The sequence below is a fragment of the Ambystoma mexicanum genome, chromosome 10 (assembly GCF_040938575.1).
Source record: "Ambystoma mexicanum isolate Mex_15411 chromosome 10, UKY_AmexF1_1, whole genome shotgun sequence".
NCBI lineage: Eukaryota > Metazoa > Chordata > Amphibia > Caudata > Ambystomatidae > Ambystoma > Ambystoma mexicanum.
This window is the reverse complement of record NC_090932.1, coordinates 156520519-156535907: the sequence shown is the minus strand read 5'-3', so window position 1 is coordinate 156535907 and position 15389 is coordinate 156520519. Positions and strand designations below refer to the sequence as shown.

Here is a 15389-nt window from a genome sequence, read left to right as displayed (position 1 = left end):
AGTTCCCCAGCAGCTTTGCTGGATTTGAAGGGTTTATTTTTTTCTCCTGCTAAGAGTGAGACTTTTTTTCCCACTCTTTCCCACATATTACTTATGTGTGTTTTAGGCTATCTTGTGTGCTTATGGTCTATGGGGTTTTTCTCACCCTCATAGGTATCATCTTTTTGCATGTATGTTACACAGCACACAGAGTGCGGTAACACAGGGGTGTCATAGTGACCGCCAAACATAGACTCCATACCCTGGGACTGACTACTGTCTCCCAGGGCATGTAAAGTCCCCATTGACTTTACTAGTCAATAATTATGAACAAAACCAGTACAACCCATCTTACTATGAAAGTGCTGGAAAGGGTTTATAGTTTTCCCTGATGTTCATTTTCGAGAGGGTACCGTCCAGTCCCTCTCTCCAAAGTTTATGGCTGGTGGCAGTGGTTATTACCGTAAATACTCGACCGCAAATATTTTCCTATGCGATTTTTACCCATTGTTCGAGGGTACCACTTTTACTCACAGCCTCTAACATAGCGCCGGTTTATTTTAATATTAACTTTACTCCGGTAGGTTTTTATTGCCAGATCTTTGATAATATTTCTTTCTCGTGTCTTTCTCTGAAATCCTAACCCAGGTCGGGGATCCTTTGTTCGTCCTTTTGGCGGCCTTCTGCACAGAAGCCCTCCTTTCAGTGCCACTGAGTCTGGGGTAGACAGGATGTGTGGGAGGGGGAATAGGCACCCTGGACAGGGTTACCTAGGCAACCCAAGTCTCACTCTGCCCTGATAGGCTGGGGGGTTATCCCACCAGGATAGCCACCCCACTGTGTGAGTGACAGCTAGGCTGTATGAATGGGGAGTTTTCTGCATAAAAGCAGGGCTCTGAGGACTGGAGGACAAGACGTCGCCACTGGAACTAAGAAACCCGAAGAGGAGAGAAGCTGAAGACATCTGCAACGACTGAACCACCGGTGAAGCCCTGCTGCAGATCCTCACCACTTTTCTCCAACGACTCGAGAAGATCTTCACCTGCAAGAGTCTTCTTCCCTTGAGCTGATGGGGCCAACCAGTTCACCAATCGCCTTCCAGGACCTGCCTTGGTTGAATCACCAGTACCCAGCACTAGGAGACCGGATAGTCAGGCACCCGTCCACCACAACCACGATTTAAAGGAGCGTACCTTTTATTTTAGTTTTGGCATCACAGCGGCTGGCTACATCCCTGGGCAGTGCAGTAACTTGAACCTTCCTCCACAACGAGAGTCTCTCTTCTTCTGCTGGATCTCCCGGAACTGCCAGGAACTACCGCCAACACAGGAGCCTCTTCCACTTTCAAGGTACATTGTTTCGCCAGGCCTCCCGTTTCGTTGGGTACTGCTAAAGGTGTTTTAAATCCTTTACTTACCTCCTTGGTTGCCCGCCCCTTTCGTCTAACATTATCTATTTATATCTGCAACCACCTTTTCAACTTGTTAAACAAAGACTTGACTGCAGCTACTAGAACAGTTTGATCTTGGGCACTTGCCTTGTACAACTGACTCTGGCACAGGTCTCTTGACTCTGGCTAAATCTGTTACAACTTCCTTCTCTAGATTACTTGTCACTAAGAAATGTGTTGGTCCACCTAAACTCTTATAAACACCTTTCCTCCCCCTTTTATATTGCTGAAGTGCCATTTTACTCAGTTTTCATCAAGGTATTGCTTATACTAAAGTATTGCCTTGCCTAACTTGTTCACAATCTAATTGGAAAGTGTTGCTGTTTTTTTTTACATTTTTTTTTGATTTAGTTGCATAACAACTTTTCAAATATTTTATCACCTTTTGAACAGTCAACTAAGAATTTTCGTACATCACAAAAGTTTTCCTAATACATCATTGACACATCCAACAATAATTATTACAACCAATATATCCAAATTGCATAAAGGAAAGCAAACACACACTAAAACCATATTACTAATGAGAAATTAGATCTATTTACACTCCTTTCATCAGGAAGAGTGTTAAAATCTAACCATTCCCCTTATGTCATGAAATTCCAAAGAGTTGTCATACCAAGATCCAACATCCTACTTCACTGAGGACACTATGACTTGTGAACCTACAGTATTGGTATTTCTGCCTAACCCCCAGTGCCTTCGACCTTCGGAAGAATCAATCTGAGGAATTGGACCACTGCAATTTGGACACGTTCTCTTGGAGACGAGAATATTGTTTGCCATCCTCACTCACTTGAGGTATAAGTGTGAAATGTGAGAATGTTATGAAAGCACCTCTTACGGACCACCCTTAGAGCCAAACAATAAATTAATAGATGCTGAAGGGTTTCATTTTGCAATGTTTCTAAACAATATCTACAGTAGTTCTGCGCTGGAGTAATGACTTTGCATCTGGCCAGCACCTCCCGCGTGCCCAACAAGTTAAATCTAAACCGTAGGAACTCTGCCCTTGTCTCCGGCGATGGGCATTTCGTCAGGCACGAGGCCATTCTCCCATACTATAGTGTTGCTGATGTGTTTAGGAGTGTAACGATGTATGACTTGTCCTATACCTCCCTTTGAAGAAATAGTTAGATCGCCATTTCTGCTTGGTTTACACTGTGCCGTTCTTCTCAGTTTTCTCACTTGCTCAAACTTGTCTACAATTTAAATAGGGAGTGTGTACACTTTTCTTGACTGTTTTAACTTACTTTAATGATAGTGATTTGTGTGTGAATTTAAGAGTGTGAAGGCAAGCGTCCCCAGATAGCACGACCCTCCCCGCAATGAGAGGCAATAATGGATTCTCCCACGAATGGGAATAAGGCTAGGACCAAGTGCGGGTGAGCTCAAGGGAAGTTTTATCTAAGTCAAATAGGGTATGCAAAGAACTCTGCAAACTCTGAGAGCGCTCTGTCTGACAATCACAAAGACAGACGTTTATATTTACAAAAAGTGTCATAGGCACTTACACACTATAGGGGGCACATGTACATGGGGATTGGGTGGCGTCGACTAACTATATGTGCAGCTGTGATGCGTCGCTTCGTGGTTGGTGGACACCGCCGGGTGCCAACGTGGGGTGGGCAGGTCAGCTGGGCTCATCCGGTAGGTGCTGTCCGGTCAGGTGTGGTCAGTGACATTGATGGACGTCTTTCTTGGCTTTCTGCCCTAAGGGCCATGCACACCCCATTCATTCAATGCTGCAATGTCAGTTGCCCTGTAAATCCTACAATAGGTTATTCTACAGGTTAATACAACACAGGAGGAATGCGCATTAGGTGGAGTACTTTGGCGATACATCAATACAGGGTTGCTGTTATCCTTTTGACTAGGTATCATAGGCCACGGGGTCGGGTCTCAGGGCACGGGGTAAGCTGTCCGAGCTTTGGGTCTCGTTAGAAGTAATGACGGATGCTTTTACACAATGTTGGTGCAATATTAGGTGTCTACTTTTACAAGCGTCATTATTCTGGGGTGAACTGGTGGGTTGTGGGACCTATGAGGGGGCACCTCTGGTCTCTGGTTATGGCCGGATTTTGCTGCTGGGCTGTGAATAATTCAGGTGGCTGTTCGTGGCCATGTGAGCTGCGGGAGGATCATGAATGCTTGAAGCGGCTCCAGCCGAAAAGGGGGAGGTGAGGTGGTGTAGCTCGGGCCTTTGCTTTCTCTGGTAGGCTTCAACGGGAAGGGAGGGGAGGTGGCCTTGGATATGCCCGCGATGATAGTCTTCTCGCAAGCTGCAAATTGTATTGAATTGTATTGAAAACGAAGGGATTCGTATAATGTAATAATGTATAATGTATAATGTAAAATGTAAAATGGCTGAAGGGTTACACGTCTATAATCTTTGCATCAGTACATAGTCATTTCAGAACACGTTAACTATATCAAAAGTTCTATTAGTCACTACAGGGTAAGTATTTGCAAGATTAGCAGCTCTAGCATCACATTGTAAACACGATACGTGAGGTAGCATTAGGGTTGGTGGAGCACGCAGGAGCAACAGACCAATACGGTTGACAGCAGTAATACACGTTAAACTCGTACATTTACATTTGATGGCATTCTATGTATCTCATTAAACAATTTACATGAGCTCACAATACTGTCGCGCTTGTGTTCCTTTGCACTATAGCAGCATCAGGGTAGTCATGGCATAAGGACTTGATATCATTCTCTTTACGTTCACATAACTGAGGGGGTTTGAGTATCGTGACCATGTTGTCACACAATAACACATTATTCTATTTGTACAGTGTTTGTAGATTTTTGACACGGGGGTCGTGCAGAAGGGATATCATTGTAATGCAATATATATATATGTATATATGTATGAACAGTTTCTTGGTGTGGGATTGAGGCTTTTGTTTCATCGAGGACGGTTTACAGTTATTTTCCAAGCCAGTCCCGCTGCCCGGGTCACACTGAGGATAATGATGCACTGCGGAAGGTGAAAGATACAGTGTTTGCTCTAACACTAGCTCATGTCCGACTGTTCGTGGGAACGGGCTTTCAGCGGATCTGCCAGGGAGCGGAGGCAACAGGGTAGGCGAGGATTCTCTCAAGGTGGGGGCCGTGCTGCATCGCACATGGAGTCATGTCTTAAAATGGCGTTCTGGTTTTCAAAATGGTTCCCTGGGTCTAAACTAATACAGTATGTTTGGTCCATGTGTCGGCCAGTGGTCCACCCACCACCTGGGCCCTGGTGGCAGGGGGTCCCATGAGGAGCCATAGACATCACAACGAGGGGACTGCAGGGGAGGGGGGTCTCTTTGACCTATCCTCCCATACAAGTGTGTAAAATATATATATTCTTTTTGATACAAAGATTTGGTCAGTGTTTCCTTGTTCCATAGTGTTGTAGCCCTATTGTGTAAACCCTGAATACTGCTCATCTCCCTCTTGAGATAAGTCCGACTGCTTAGCCACAGCTACCAACTAAATCTTTGTGGTGCGGACTGATACCAAAGGAAATTTATTGAATATGACTGTAGTCTTAATCTTCTGTAGTGCTCCCTAAGGGAACTGCATAGGATTCTGCCTAACAGGAACGTTCCAGGCACACAGTGTGGAATTGCAAATGGTGGGCCCAGATTTTGTTAAAAGTGTCCCGACGACGAAAGGAACATAAAGTGTGTGAAGTTACCTTATCTGATGGTGAAGGTGCGGAAATATGCCAATCATAACTGGCAGGACAGCACACTACCTTGCTTGGCAAATGGACTGGTAACATACAGCAAGGAAAGAATAGCACGAGTTGTCAACTTCTGTGCACAAATCTGGACAGAGCATATCACAAAGCTGACGTGGATTGCAACGATCGAAAAGCTGGTGCAGGTGCACAAGGAAGAAGAATACAAGCTTTGTTTCTGCAGCAAGCGTACAGTCTCTGTTGGCATAAACAAACATTGTAATAAGCCTCTCTTGATCGCAGACATGAAGAAAGGAACAGCAGCGTTGATGGACTACTACTGGATCTGTGGTCATCAAGCGTACCTGCACCTCACCGCCTCATGAAGGGGGTGTTGTTCGCTGGCCACATTACATTAAGCGCTATTGGTAATCCCAAAAAAGCACCTGAAGGGGGAGTACTGCCTGCAGAGGGGCAAACGAGATTCCCCACAATGCAATCTGAAGATAAGAGCTTGCTGCCCATGCAAAAGCCCAACATCCGACTAGGAAAAGGACAGTTGCAACAACTGCAGAGGATGAAAAGATCGAATTACATATATAAAGACTCTTCCACTTTGCTTGCTGAAATACCAGAATAATATCGGTTGTTCAGCTCAGCAGAATCATTGTTTGTTTCCCTGCTCTTGCCAAGGGTACATGTGGCAGACAATGCCAAATGGTTACAGATTGTGCAGTGGGAACTGGTCCAGCTCGCAAATGACACAGATAATGGGTTCAACGTGATCAAGGTTGAGTTACGTGCACTAAGAGATATGACACTGCAAAACAGATATGTGCTTGATATGTTGACAGCAATGGAGTACCTCAAAATGCAACATTATCCCACATCATTGCAGCTGTCCATGGCTTAGGTGTTCACATGAAGAAGGAAGGAGGAATTCAGAACAATTCAGGACAATGATTGGCTAAGCATGACTTTCCATTGGGCCACATCATGGCTAGGAACAATCGTGAAGATGGAATGCCAATCATTGTGTTCATCCTGGTCATATTCTCCACGTGTCAGCTGGTTCTTCGATGATGTGCCACTGTGGCACCCGATTGCGCAAGAATGATGGTATCAATTGGGGGTTCAAAAGCACCTCGAAACAATAAGCATTGAAGTACAAGCCATTGTTCCACAGGGTGGCCGGAAGTATGAAATGTGTCCCATCACGTATGGAGATGAAGTTGTTATATCACACTGTCACTTCCCAACCCCCTGATCCAGAAAACTAGACAGAGGTTTGGGTGTACCTGGCGGGGGCGGGGGATGTATTTACATGACTTGTTCACCTGAATAGTACACGCGTAGGGGGGAGAGTTTGCAATCAGTGTGTAGGGCATGGATGCCAGTAAAAAGGACTAAGCTATATGTGGATGTAGAAACTGGGGAGTGGGAACGCAGAGCAATTTCAGAATTTGTTACTGTAAAAGTAAGGAAAGGTGGGAATGTTGGGAAGGGGACAGCCACCCGCCCCCCCAGGTGCTTTGAAGTAAGGCGCGATGCATTTGAGGCACTGTGATGAACCAGGCGGGACGGGGGGAGTGAAAGGAGCGCTTTCCCGCCCCATGCTAACATCATCAATTATTGCATATTCATATGGTGCAGCCCAAGGCGTGGGCAGCATCGCTATTTTGCGTAGATATAAAATTTCTTAGGTAGAAAAGAAGACTCGCTCAATAAGCATGGTAAAGGCGGTATTGAATGCACTTGGCCCAAATCCATGAGGCAATAGACATCTCCAGTCATGCCTGAGCTCCCATGAGGACAGTATACACCGCCACATTGTTTGTCTAGTATTCTTGAAAGTGTTGCGAAGATGTGTTTTTCACCCAAAAGGAATGTGCCGTACAAGGCCGCGATTAGAGGCCGGCCCTGGTGGGCCTGTTATCTCACTTTGGCCCATTCCCGAGTGACCATGAGTTATAGCCCATATAACTGACTAAACCCTAAGATCGCCGAATTCTATGACACCAGGTACCCTTTGACCATCAACCCCAAAGTAACAAGTCCTGAAATGTTCAAAGAGGATGAACAGTATGTATCAACAATCGTGTGATTTGCATTGCGAGGTGCTTGGAGGGATAAATTATAGTTCAAACGAGGGGAAGACCTGGGAGTCGTATGGCGCAGAGGGAGTGAGTGAAATGTGCTGATGAAGGTTAGAGTGCCCTGGAACCACATGTGTGTCTGTTTTGAAGCCTGCCAAGTGTATAGTATGAGTGATAAATAAGCTGTATAGTAGTTAATTTGTTTTCTGACCTTTGACGTGAGAAGAAGATGATCCCTGCAGTGCCCACGTGGGAAGTTGTAGGGACTGGGCTGGGACCAATAAACTGCCTTCTCACATGGATAAAGACAGCACCTGTATAGGGTCCATCCAAACAGCCGCACAGGTATATACTACATGTATTGCGTCATTCTGACAATGTTTTTGCCTTAAATGTTTCTGCTTGTATCTCTTTTCGGCAGAACGTTCTTGGCAGCAGAGTTCTTTGCTGTTGCTCTCATTAACGCATGAGATTAAAACTTGTTATCCTTACAAGAACCACTTGGGCCTTTCTTCCCTAGCGGTTTGTATTTTCTCTGGAGTGAGCCTTCAGTGGCTTGCCTTCAGTAATACTAAGCGCTATAGCACACAAACCATTTGAACCCATGGCAGACCTTAAATTGGTCAGACGGCCCTTCTGGTTGGGCTTACATTTGCCCGTAGAGTTACCGAGATCCAGGTCGCTTGTCGCCTCAGAGCCATACACTAGATTTCACAACGACATGGTCGTGCTCCGCATGCAGCCCAAGTTTCTCCCGAAAGTGGTATCATCCTTCAATATCAACGAGGAGATTGTACTCCCCACATTCTTCCCGGACCCCAAGGAAGATGCGGAAAAGATGCTCCACTGCCTGGATGTCAGGAGGGCCTTGCAATTCTATCTAGACAGGATGAAAAGCATCCACAAGACAAACGCTCTGTTTGTGACATTTGGAGGCTCTAGGCCTGGGCAGCAGGCCTCCAAGGCATCAATACCACGATGGATGACGGTGGCGATCCACGAGGCATATAAGGTGCAGCGCAAGGACCCACTGCAGGGCATGCATGAAATGCTGTAAGAGCTAAGGTGGCAGCAGTCACTTTCCAGCACCATGTTCCCTGGCAGGTGATCAACAGGGCGACAACGTGGGCCAATTCTTCAGCTTTTTGCAAGCCCTACTGTTTCGATACCATTGCCCAGGCTGATACATCCTTCGGCAAAGCGGTGCTTCATAATCTATTTGCCTAGAAGGTCAGGCTCTCCTCCCCAGGACATTGTGTCAGTTGTAATCGCCCATACAGGATGGAGGAAATGGGACGAGACGTAGGAGTAATTAAGTGTTACTCACTGGAGTGACTACCGTACTCCATATGTCCCACCATCCATCCCCCTATAATCAGACCAGTGAGGTTGTTAGATTCTAATACAGCCGACGTGTTAAAAGGGGACTGAGGTGTGTCGCCGGTGGGCGGGGTTAAGTAAATTTAATGGGGAAAAGTATTTTTCTGGTGGAAAAGATGTTCCGTTCCTGTCCCTCACAAGGGACACCCATACTGGATGGAGGAAAGGGAACTATGGACTAGGAGTATGTTAGTCACTCCGGTGAGTAAGACTTAATTTTTTTAATTAACTATCATTGGTGGAATAACACAGTATTTGCCATGTTTCTAAAGTTACACCAAATAAAGCCAAACATGTTTTCATTTTTTTCTTAGTTCAATAACTAGAATTTCTGATTTCTTAGCCTTGTTTCTTTGCATTTTCAGGTAAATGTGGCTGTTCAAACACCATACTATATGAAACTCGCTGTATTTGTTACAAAAGAGTTGGTAAGCAAATTCCTATTCATAATATTTTAGAAGAAAATACATTAGAAAGTAGACTGGGTTAAACGATGTAAGAGCAAAGGTTGATTGTTGAGCTCATACCTCACCATAAATTACAAATGAAAAAGCAAGTTTGGACACTCCCTTTTCCAAAAAAATCATATTTCAAGGCTAATACGATCAAAATGGTCATTTGGAATAGTATGTGGAATCCATTTTTGTTAAAAAAAACTTTATTTGTAAATAGGTTCACATTACAACCAGACCCAGAAGGCACATTGCATTTATAAGGAAGGTGCACAAAAAAACAAGTCTTACATTTGCGGCCAGGGCCAGTCCAGTAATATGACCAAAAACCATCATCGGAGGATGATGGTGTACAGCCATTGCATCAAAGCCTATCCCACCATAGTAGCGGGTTTCTAACCCCAATAAGCCCACCAGCAACCACGTTACCAATCTTCTACAAATAGAGAAGAAACATATCCATTATTTAATCGTAACACATTAGTACGCCCGCCACCCAGTCCATCCAAAGTGTTATCAAAGAAGCACCAAAACCCACCCGAATATCCTCATGAAGGTTCCCCCACCACCCACTGCCGTTTTCCGCTCTCAATCTCTAGACAAATGGAACGCCCGTACCGGGACCCACACATCACTTGGTCTAGAGTTGCTAGGCAGCGACGAGCCCAACCCCAAATCCAGGACCTTATGCGTGGCATGCAAGAGCTGACGACTGAAGTGCAAAATTTAAAGGCAGAGAACGCTGCCTTAAAGCAATTGATATTGTCCCGTGAATCTGCTAGGAAAGAGTGTAATCCTGGGCGGCATTGTTGATAAATATGATGGTTCCACAAAGAGCCTTCGTGGATTCCTTGACTCATGTTTGGTCCACTTTACTTTCAAGCCTTATTATTTTTCTACACCCAGGGCTAAGGTGGGCTTTATTATTTCGCATCTTTCCGGCAATGCCTTGACCTGGGCCACCCCACTGGTTAACTCGGGGGATTCTCTCCTGGATGACTACAATGGCTTCATACAGGCCCTTAAGACCATGTTTGACCGCCCAGAGCAGGTCTACAGTGCCCAGGAACGTCTACTCGACTTTCAACAAGGTTCCCAGGATATGCTCATGTACGTCACATGCTTCAAACAGTTGGCTAAAGAAGTAGATTGGTCCTCTGAAGCTTGTTTTACCCTATTTCGAAGGGGGCTAAACGAAGACATCAAGGATGAACTAGCCAGAGTGGCGCGGCCAAGTTCTTATCAGGCCCTGATGGATCTTGCTCTGCAGATTGTCTTTCGCATTCAGGAGAGAAAGGCAGAGAAAAGCAAGCTACCACTCGAGAAGAGCCCCATTGGAATAACCTCGAGTCCTGAAGGTATTTCCACTTCGAGTAACGAGCCTGAACCTATGCAGCTCGGGGCATTCCGTGGACCCATATCCTCCCAAGAAAGAATGCGTAGGATCCATACCGGGTTGTGTATGTATTGTGCATCAGACAAACATTTAGTAAGAGAGTGCCCAATAGCCCCTCCACAGCGTTCGGGAAACGCCTGCTCCCGATCCTAGATGGAGCACAGGTTCGGGAGAGAGATGTCTGCTCCACATCAATTCCATCCTTGAACTCTCCTGGACAAAATTCTTGGTGATCTTACAGGCCTTTTTATCGCCATCCAAGAAGGAAACGTATCCCATCCTGGCACTGGTGGACTGTGGAGCTATGGGGATGTTCATAGACCACAAATGGGTTCTTAAACACCATATTCCTTACGAATCCCGGACTATTATGCAACCTGTAGAAGAAATTGATGGAAGGCCCCTTTCTTCACGGCCCATAACCCTTCAGACCAAGGACGTCGAACTTGCCATAAACCACCATTGAGAAAGGATAAAATTTGACATCATCAAGTCGGCCCATTACCCAATGGTATTGGGAATGCCCTGGCTTCAAAAACACAATCCGTACATCAATTGGACAGCGGGTTCCTTGTTCCTGGACTCAGAATTTTGTATGTCACACTGCATAATGTCAGACCTCGCTCCGACACCATCAGAAGGACCTTCTACGAATCACCAAGGTACAATCTCAGTCTCAAACATTATCCGGATCCCGCAGATATACCAGGAATATTCTGATGTTTTCTCTTCTGCCATTGTCCAGGCGCTACCTCCCCATAGACCAGAAGACTGTGCTATAGAAACGGACCCTTCCGCTGTGATTCCCTTTGGAAGGATGTTCATCTTGTCCGAACCTGAAAAGAAAGCCCTTCGAGAATACCTGGATACTAATCTTGCAAATGGCACCATACGACCCTCTAAATCCCCAGCAGGGGCCTCACTGTTTTTTGTTCCCAAGAAAGATACCAAGGAACTCAGACCGTGTCTGGATTATCGAGGTCTAAATCAATGCACCCTTAAGGATCGCTATCCGTTACCCTTGATCTCGGACATTCTGGAGGCAGTAAGGGGCGCAGTTGTTTTCACCAAGTTGGATCTCAGGGGTGCCTACCATCTGATTCGTATTAGGGCAGGAGACGAGTGGAAAACAGCCTTTAGAACACCCTTCGGTCATTATGAATACTTGGTCATGCCCTTTGGACTTGCTAATGCCCCGGCGGTATTCCAACGCTTCATGGATAGGGTGTTCTCAGACATGCTGTTTCTTTTTGTGATTGACTATTTGGACGACATCCTAATATTTTCGAAGGACATTTCCATGCACGAAGAACATGTAAAGGCAGTGTTACAACAACTACGCGAAAACAAACTCCTGGCAAAGCCTGAGAAATGCATCTTCCATGCTTCTACTATACACTACCTAGGATTTGTCCTTAGTCCAGAAGGCATCGGAATGGATCAATCCAAGGTTCAGGCTATATTATTTTGGCCACGTCCCACCTCTGTGAAACAAATCCAGTCTTTCCTGGGCTTGGCTAATTTCTACAGGAAATTCATACCTTCCTTTTCTGAGATAGTCCAACCAATCATTGCCCTGTTAAAGAAAGACATTCCCTTCCTTTGGACCACAGCTCAAGAGGAAGCCTTCCAACAGTTGAAGACTGAGTTTTCACAAGCCCCCATCCTGGCTCAGCCTGATGTCAACCAACCATTCATAGTGGAGACAGATGCCTCCAGCTACGCTATTGGAGCTGTTCTCAAACAGGTATTCGGGGACAGGATGGAGCACCCCATCGCTTTCACGGACATTAACTCCCAGTGAAACCCATTACTCAGTCTTGGAAAAGGAACTGCTAGCCACCCGTCAAGCCTTCACCGAGTGGCGTCATCTTCTCCTCGGAGTACAACATCCTGTCCAGGTCCGCACGGACCATCGAAACCTACAAGTACTGCAGACCTTGGAATGTAGGAATAGCCGTCAAGCTCGGTGGGCCTTCTTCTTTGCCCAATATCAGTTCCAGATTTTCCACGTTCCCGGAACACAAAATCTAATAGCTGACGCCATCTCTCGACGTCCAGACTACGAACCTCCGGGAGATCAGGCATATCCCAAGATGTTTCCTCACACAATATTTATAGCTCATGCAAACAATCTCCTGGAAGACATTCGCATACAAACTCAGACTTCGGGACTCTGGAAGGGTCTTTCAAAAAGAAATCAATGGGATCTGAGAACCAAGGACGGATACTTGTTTAAAAATAACAACCTGGTCATTCCCACACAGAAACTAAAACAAAAGATTATAAACCTCTGCCATGATACCCTTCACTCCGGTCATTGTGGCATTTCCAATACCCTCCGTCTAATACAAAGAGAATTCTGGTGGCCCAGAATGAAGGCTGATGTTCAACTGTACGTTCAATCTTGTTCGTCTGTAATCAAAACATACATGACAACCAGAAACCAGCAGGACTCTTATTACAGCCTACTCCACCAACGAGACCTTGGGAAGTCATCGCTACAGACTTTATTGTAGAATTGCCGCCATCTAGAGGGTACACCACTATCATGGTCACTATTGACTTGTTCACTCATATGGCTCATTTTACACCTCTGTATAAGTTACCATCCTCGTCAGAACTTGCTGGAATCTTCCTGTAACACATCTTCCGACTGCATGGACTTTCTTCCAAGATCATATCGGACAGAGGACCACAGTATATCTCTCAATTTTGGAAACACCTCTGCAGGATACTAGGAATCCAACTAGCCCTCTCCTCAGGATATCATCCCCAAACCAATGGAGTCACAGAACGAGTAAATCAAACCCTTGAATAATACCTTCGTTGTTTCTCTACTAAGGTCCAGGAGGATCGGTCGCTTCTAATACCAGTGGCAGAATTCGCCTACAACAATTCGGACCATTCGGCTGTTAAAACCAGCCCTTTTTTTTGCAGCCATGGATTCCACCCTGCGGTATTACCTTCAGTCCTTCCGCATCCTACTCCAGTTCCAACAGTCGACTCCTGGATCGAAACACTCATCAATATACAGAGAGAAGCCAAGGAACATCTAGAAAGGGCACAGATCCAAACTAAGCACTATGCAGATTCGAGGGGAAGACCAGGGCCTTCTTACACCATTGGGGATAAAGTATGGTTATCTTCGAAGCTACTGCCCCGACATCTCAGACCGAATAAGTTGGCTCCTCGATATTATGGCCCTTTTCCTATAAAAGAAGTCATTAACCCTGTGGCCTTTCGACTTAAACTACCAGACTCCTGGAAGAAAATCCATCCAGTTTTTCACAAATCTCCATTGAAGCCTACATCCAAACCACCCGGACTAACCTTAGACCCAGTCCTGTGATTGTCAATGAACAGTTAGAATATGAAGTTTCTCGAATATATGACTCCAGATATAGGCGAGGACAACTTCAATACCTGGTGGAATGGAAGGGCTATCCACCCAGTGAACGTACCTGGGAAACCGTCTCAAACCTGAACTCCCCCAGATTACTCAGAAGGTTCCAACTAATACATCCAGGCAAACCTGGTGGAACGAGTTTTAGAAGGGGGCATGCTGTCATGATCCATCGATCACGCCCCTTTTGGTCCTCCTCGTCCTTGGCACGTCGGGGGTTACTCGCTGTAGTACACCCAACATGGCCGAACTCACAGAACGCGGTCTATCGACCTTTACGTCCATGCAGCACGTTCCATAAAGGAACCACGCCCCCGCGGCTCCGCGCGTCTCAATGCTATCGTTAGCTGAGGCTAGACGTGCGTCGCAGTTCGTGCTCCTGGAACTGAGTTGCTACTCGAATTCCCAAACCCATTCCTTCTCCTTCCTCCCCCTTGTACCTGTATTCCATCCGCGTTCCGCACAGACCGCTCTCGTGTGCAGCCTTCCTTCCTGGTCTTCCTGGAGTTCCGTGGTCCCGGACGAAGAAGCTGAACGAATCCTGGAATCCGACGACGGCAGAGCGGGCTTATACAAAACCCGAACAGCACGAAAGAAAACCCTGGCGAAGGATCCCGCAAGGCAGCAAAAACAGGTGAGAAAAAAGGAAACCTGTGACACCTCCTAGTATACAGGTAGAGGAGAGTCCCAGGAGAGAAAGAAGTATGGGCTAACAGAAAAGGAAACCATCATGGTTAGGCCTATGGAGAAAGGCCTGCTTCCAATGGGAGGATTCGCCTCCAGTGAACCAAAGAGTTCAACATGAAGGTGGGTTACTGAAAAGTAAGCCCACCAGAGAAAACCTTGAGAGGTTGGAGGCTTCTCAGGTTGTGAGGCCCGTCCTCCTACAGTTGGTGTGTGACATTCCCCTGGTAATGCATCCTAGTGTCAGGATATCACCTGTGCGGTCTAACATACATTCTTGCTAGCCATGATGGGGGTCCCAGAAGAAAACCATTGTAGGAGTCTCACACTTTGTCACCAGGTTGACAGGAGTGAGACATGAATTCAATTACTCCAGCGTTCACCTTTAGGAGTGAACTCTTTGCTACCAGAGACAAGGCCTAATTTTATTAGCCCTTCGACTCCGGCAACCTCAGGCAATAAGTTGCAAATGGTGATTGCTGATCCCAATCCCATATGCCCTTGTGCTAACCAACAGGGAATGACTGCCAAGTCAGTCATTGACACCCTACTGAATGACAGCTACAGAGGTAGCTCCTCTGCTGTACTCCTTAGTGGTCAGACCCAGCGGAGGGATGGTGAAGTGACCTGTCATGTGTCACTGAGCTGTCATCCACATTTTGGTCTGAGGGAGAGATCTGTCAGAACTTTCATGAGTTTGATTGCAGCTCTCAGTGTGCCCCAGAGAAGGAGGTGGGACCTTCTCATGTCAAACTTGTTCTGTAAATCCCTAACCACCTGTCAGTGGTCTGGGCCTTACCATGTTTCACAGCTTGGCAAGATAAACTATTATCAATGCTTTGTTGGACCTGGACAGGTTGCCATGCAGTT

At 46.1% G+C, this 15389-nt stretch overlaps 1 protein-coding gene across 1 annotated transcript in view; it reads left to right on the top strand.

The window, feature by feature from the left end:
• Positions 1–15389, top strand: part of LOC138491245 (disintegrin and metalloproteinase domain-containing protein 9-like) — a 2911326-nt gene that overhangs the window by 864870 nt on the left and 2031067 nt on the right. Inside the window, exon 7 of the mRNA XM_069617655.1 lies at positions 8947–9009. Within this exon, the coding sequence (XP_069473756.1) occupies positions 8947–9009 (63 nt within the window). The remainder of the gene's footprint in view (positions 1–8946; positions 9010–15389) is intronic.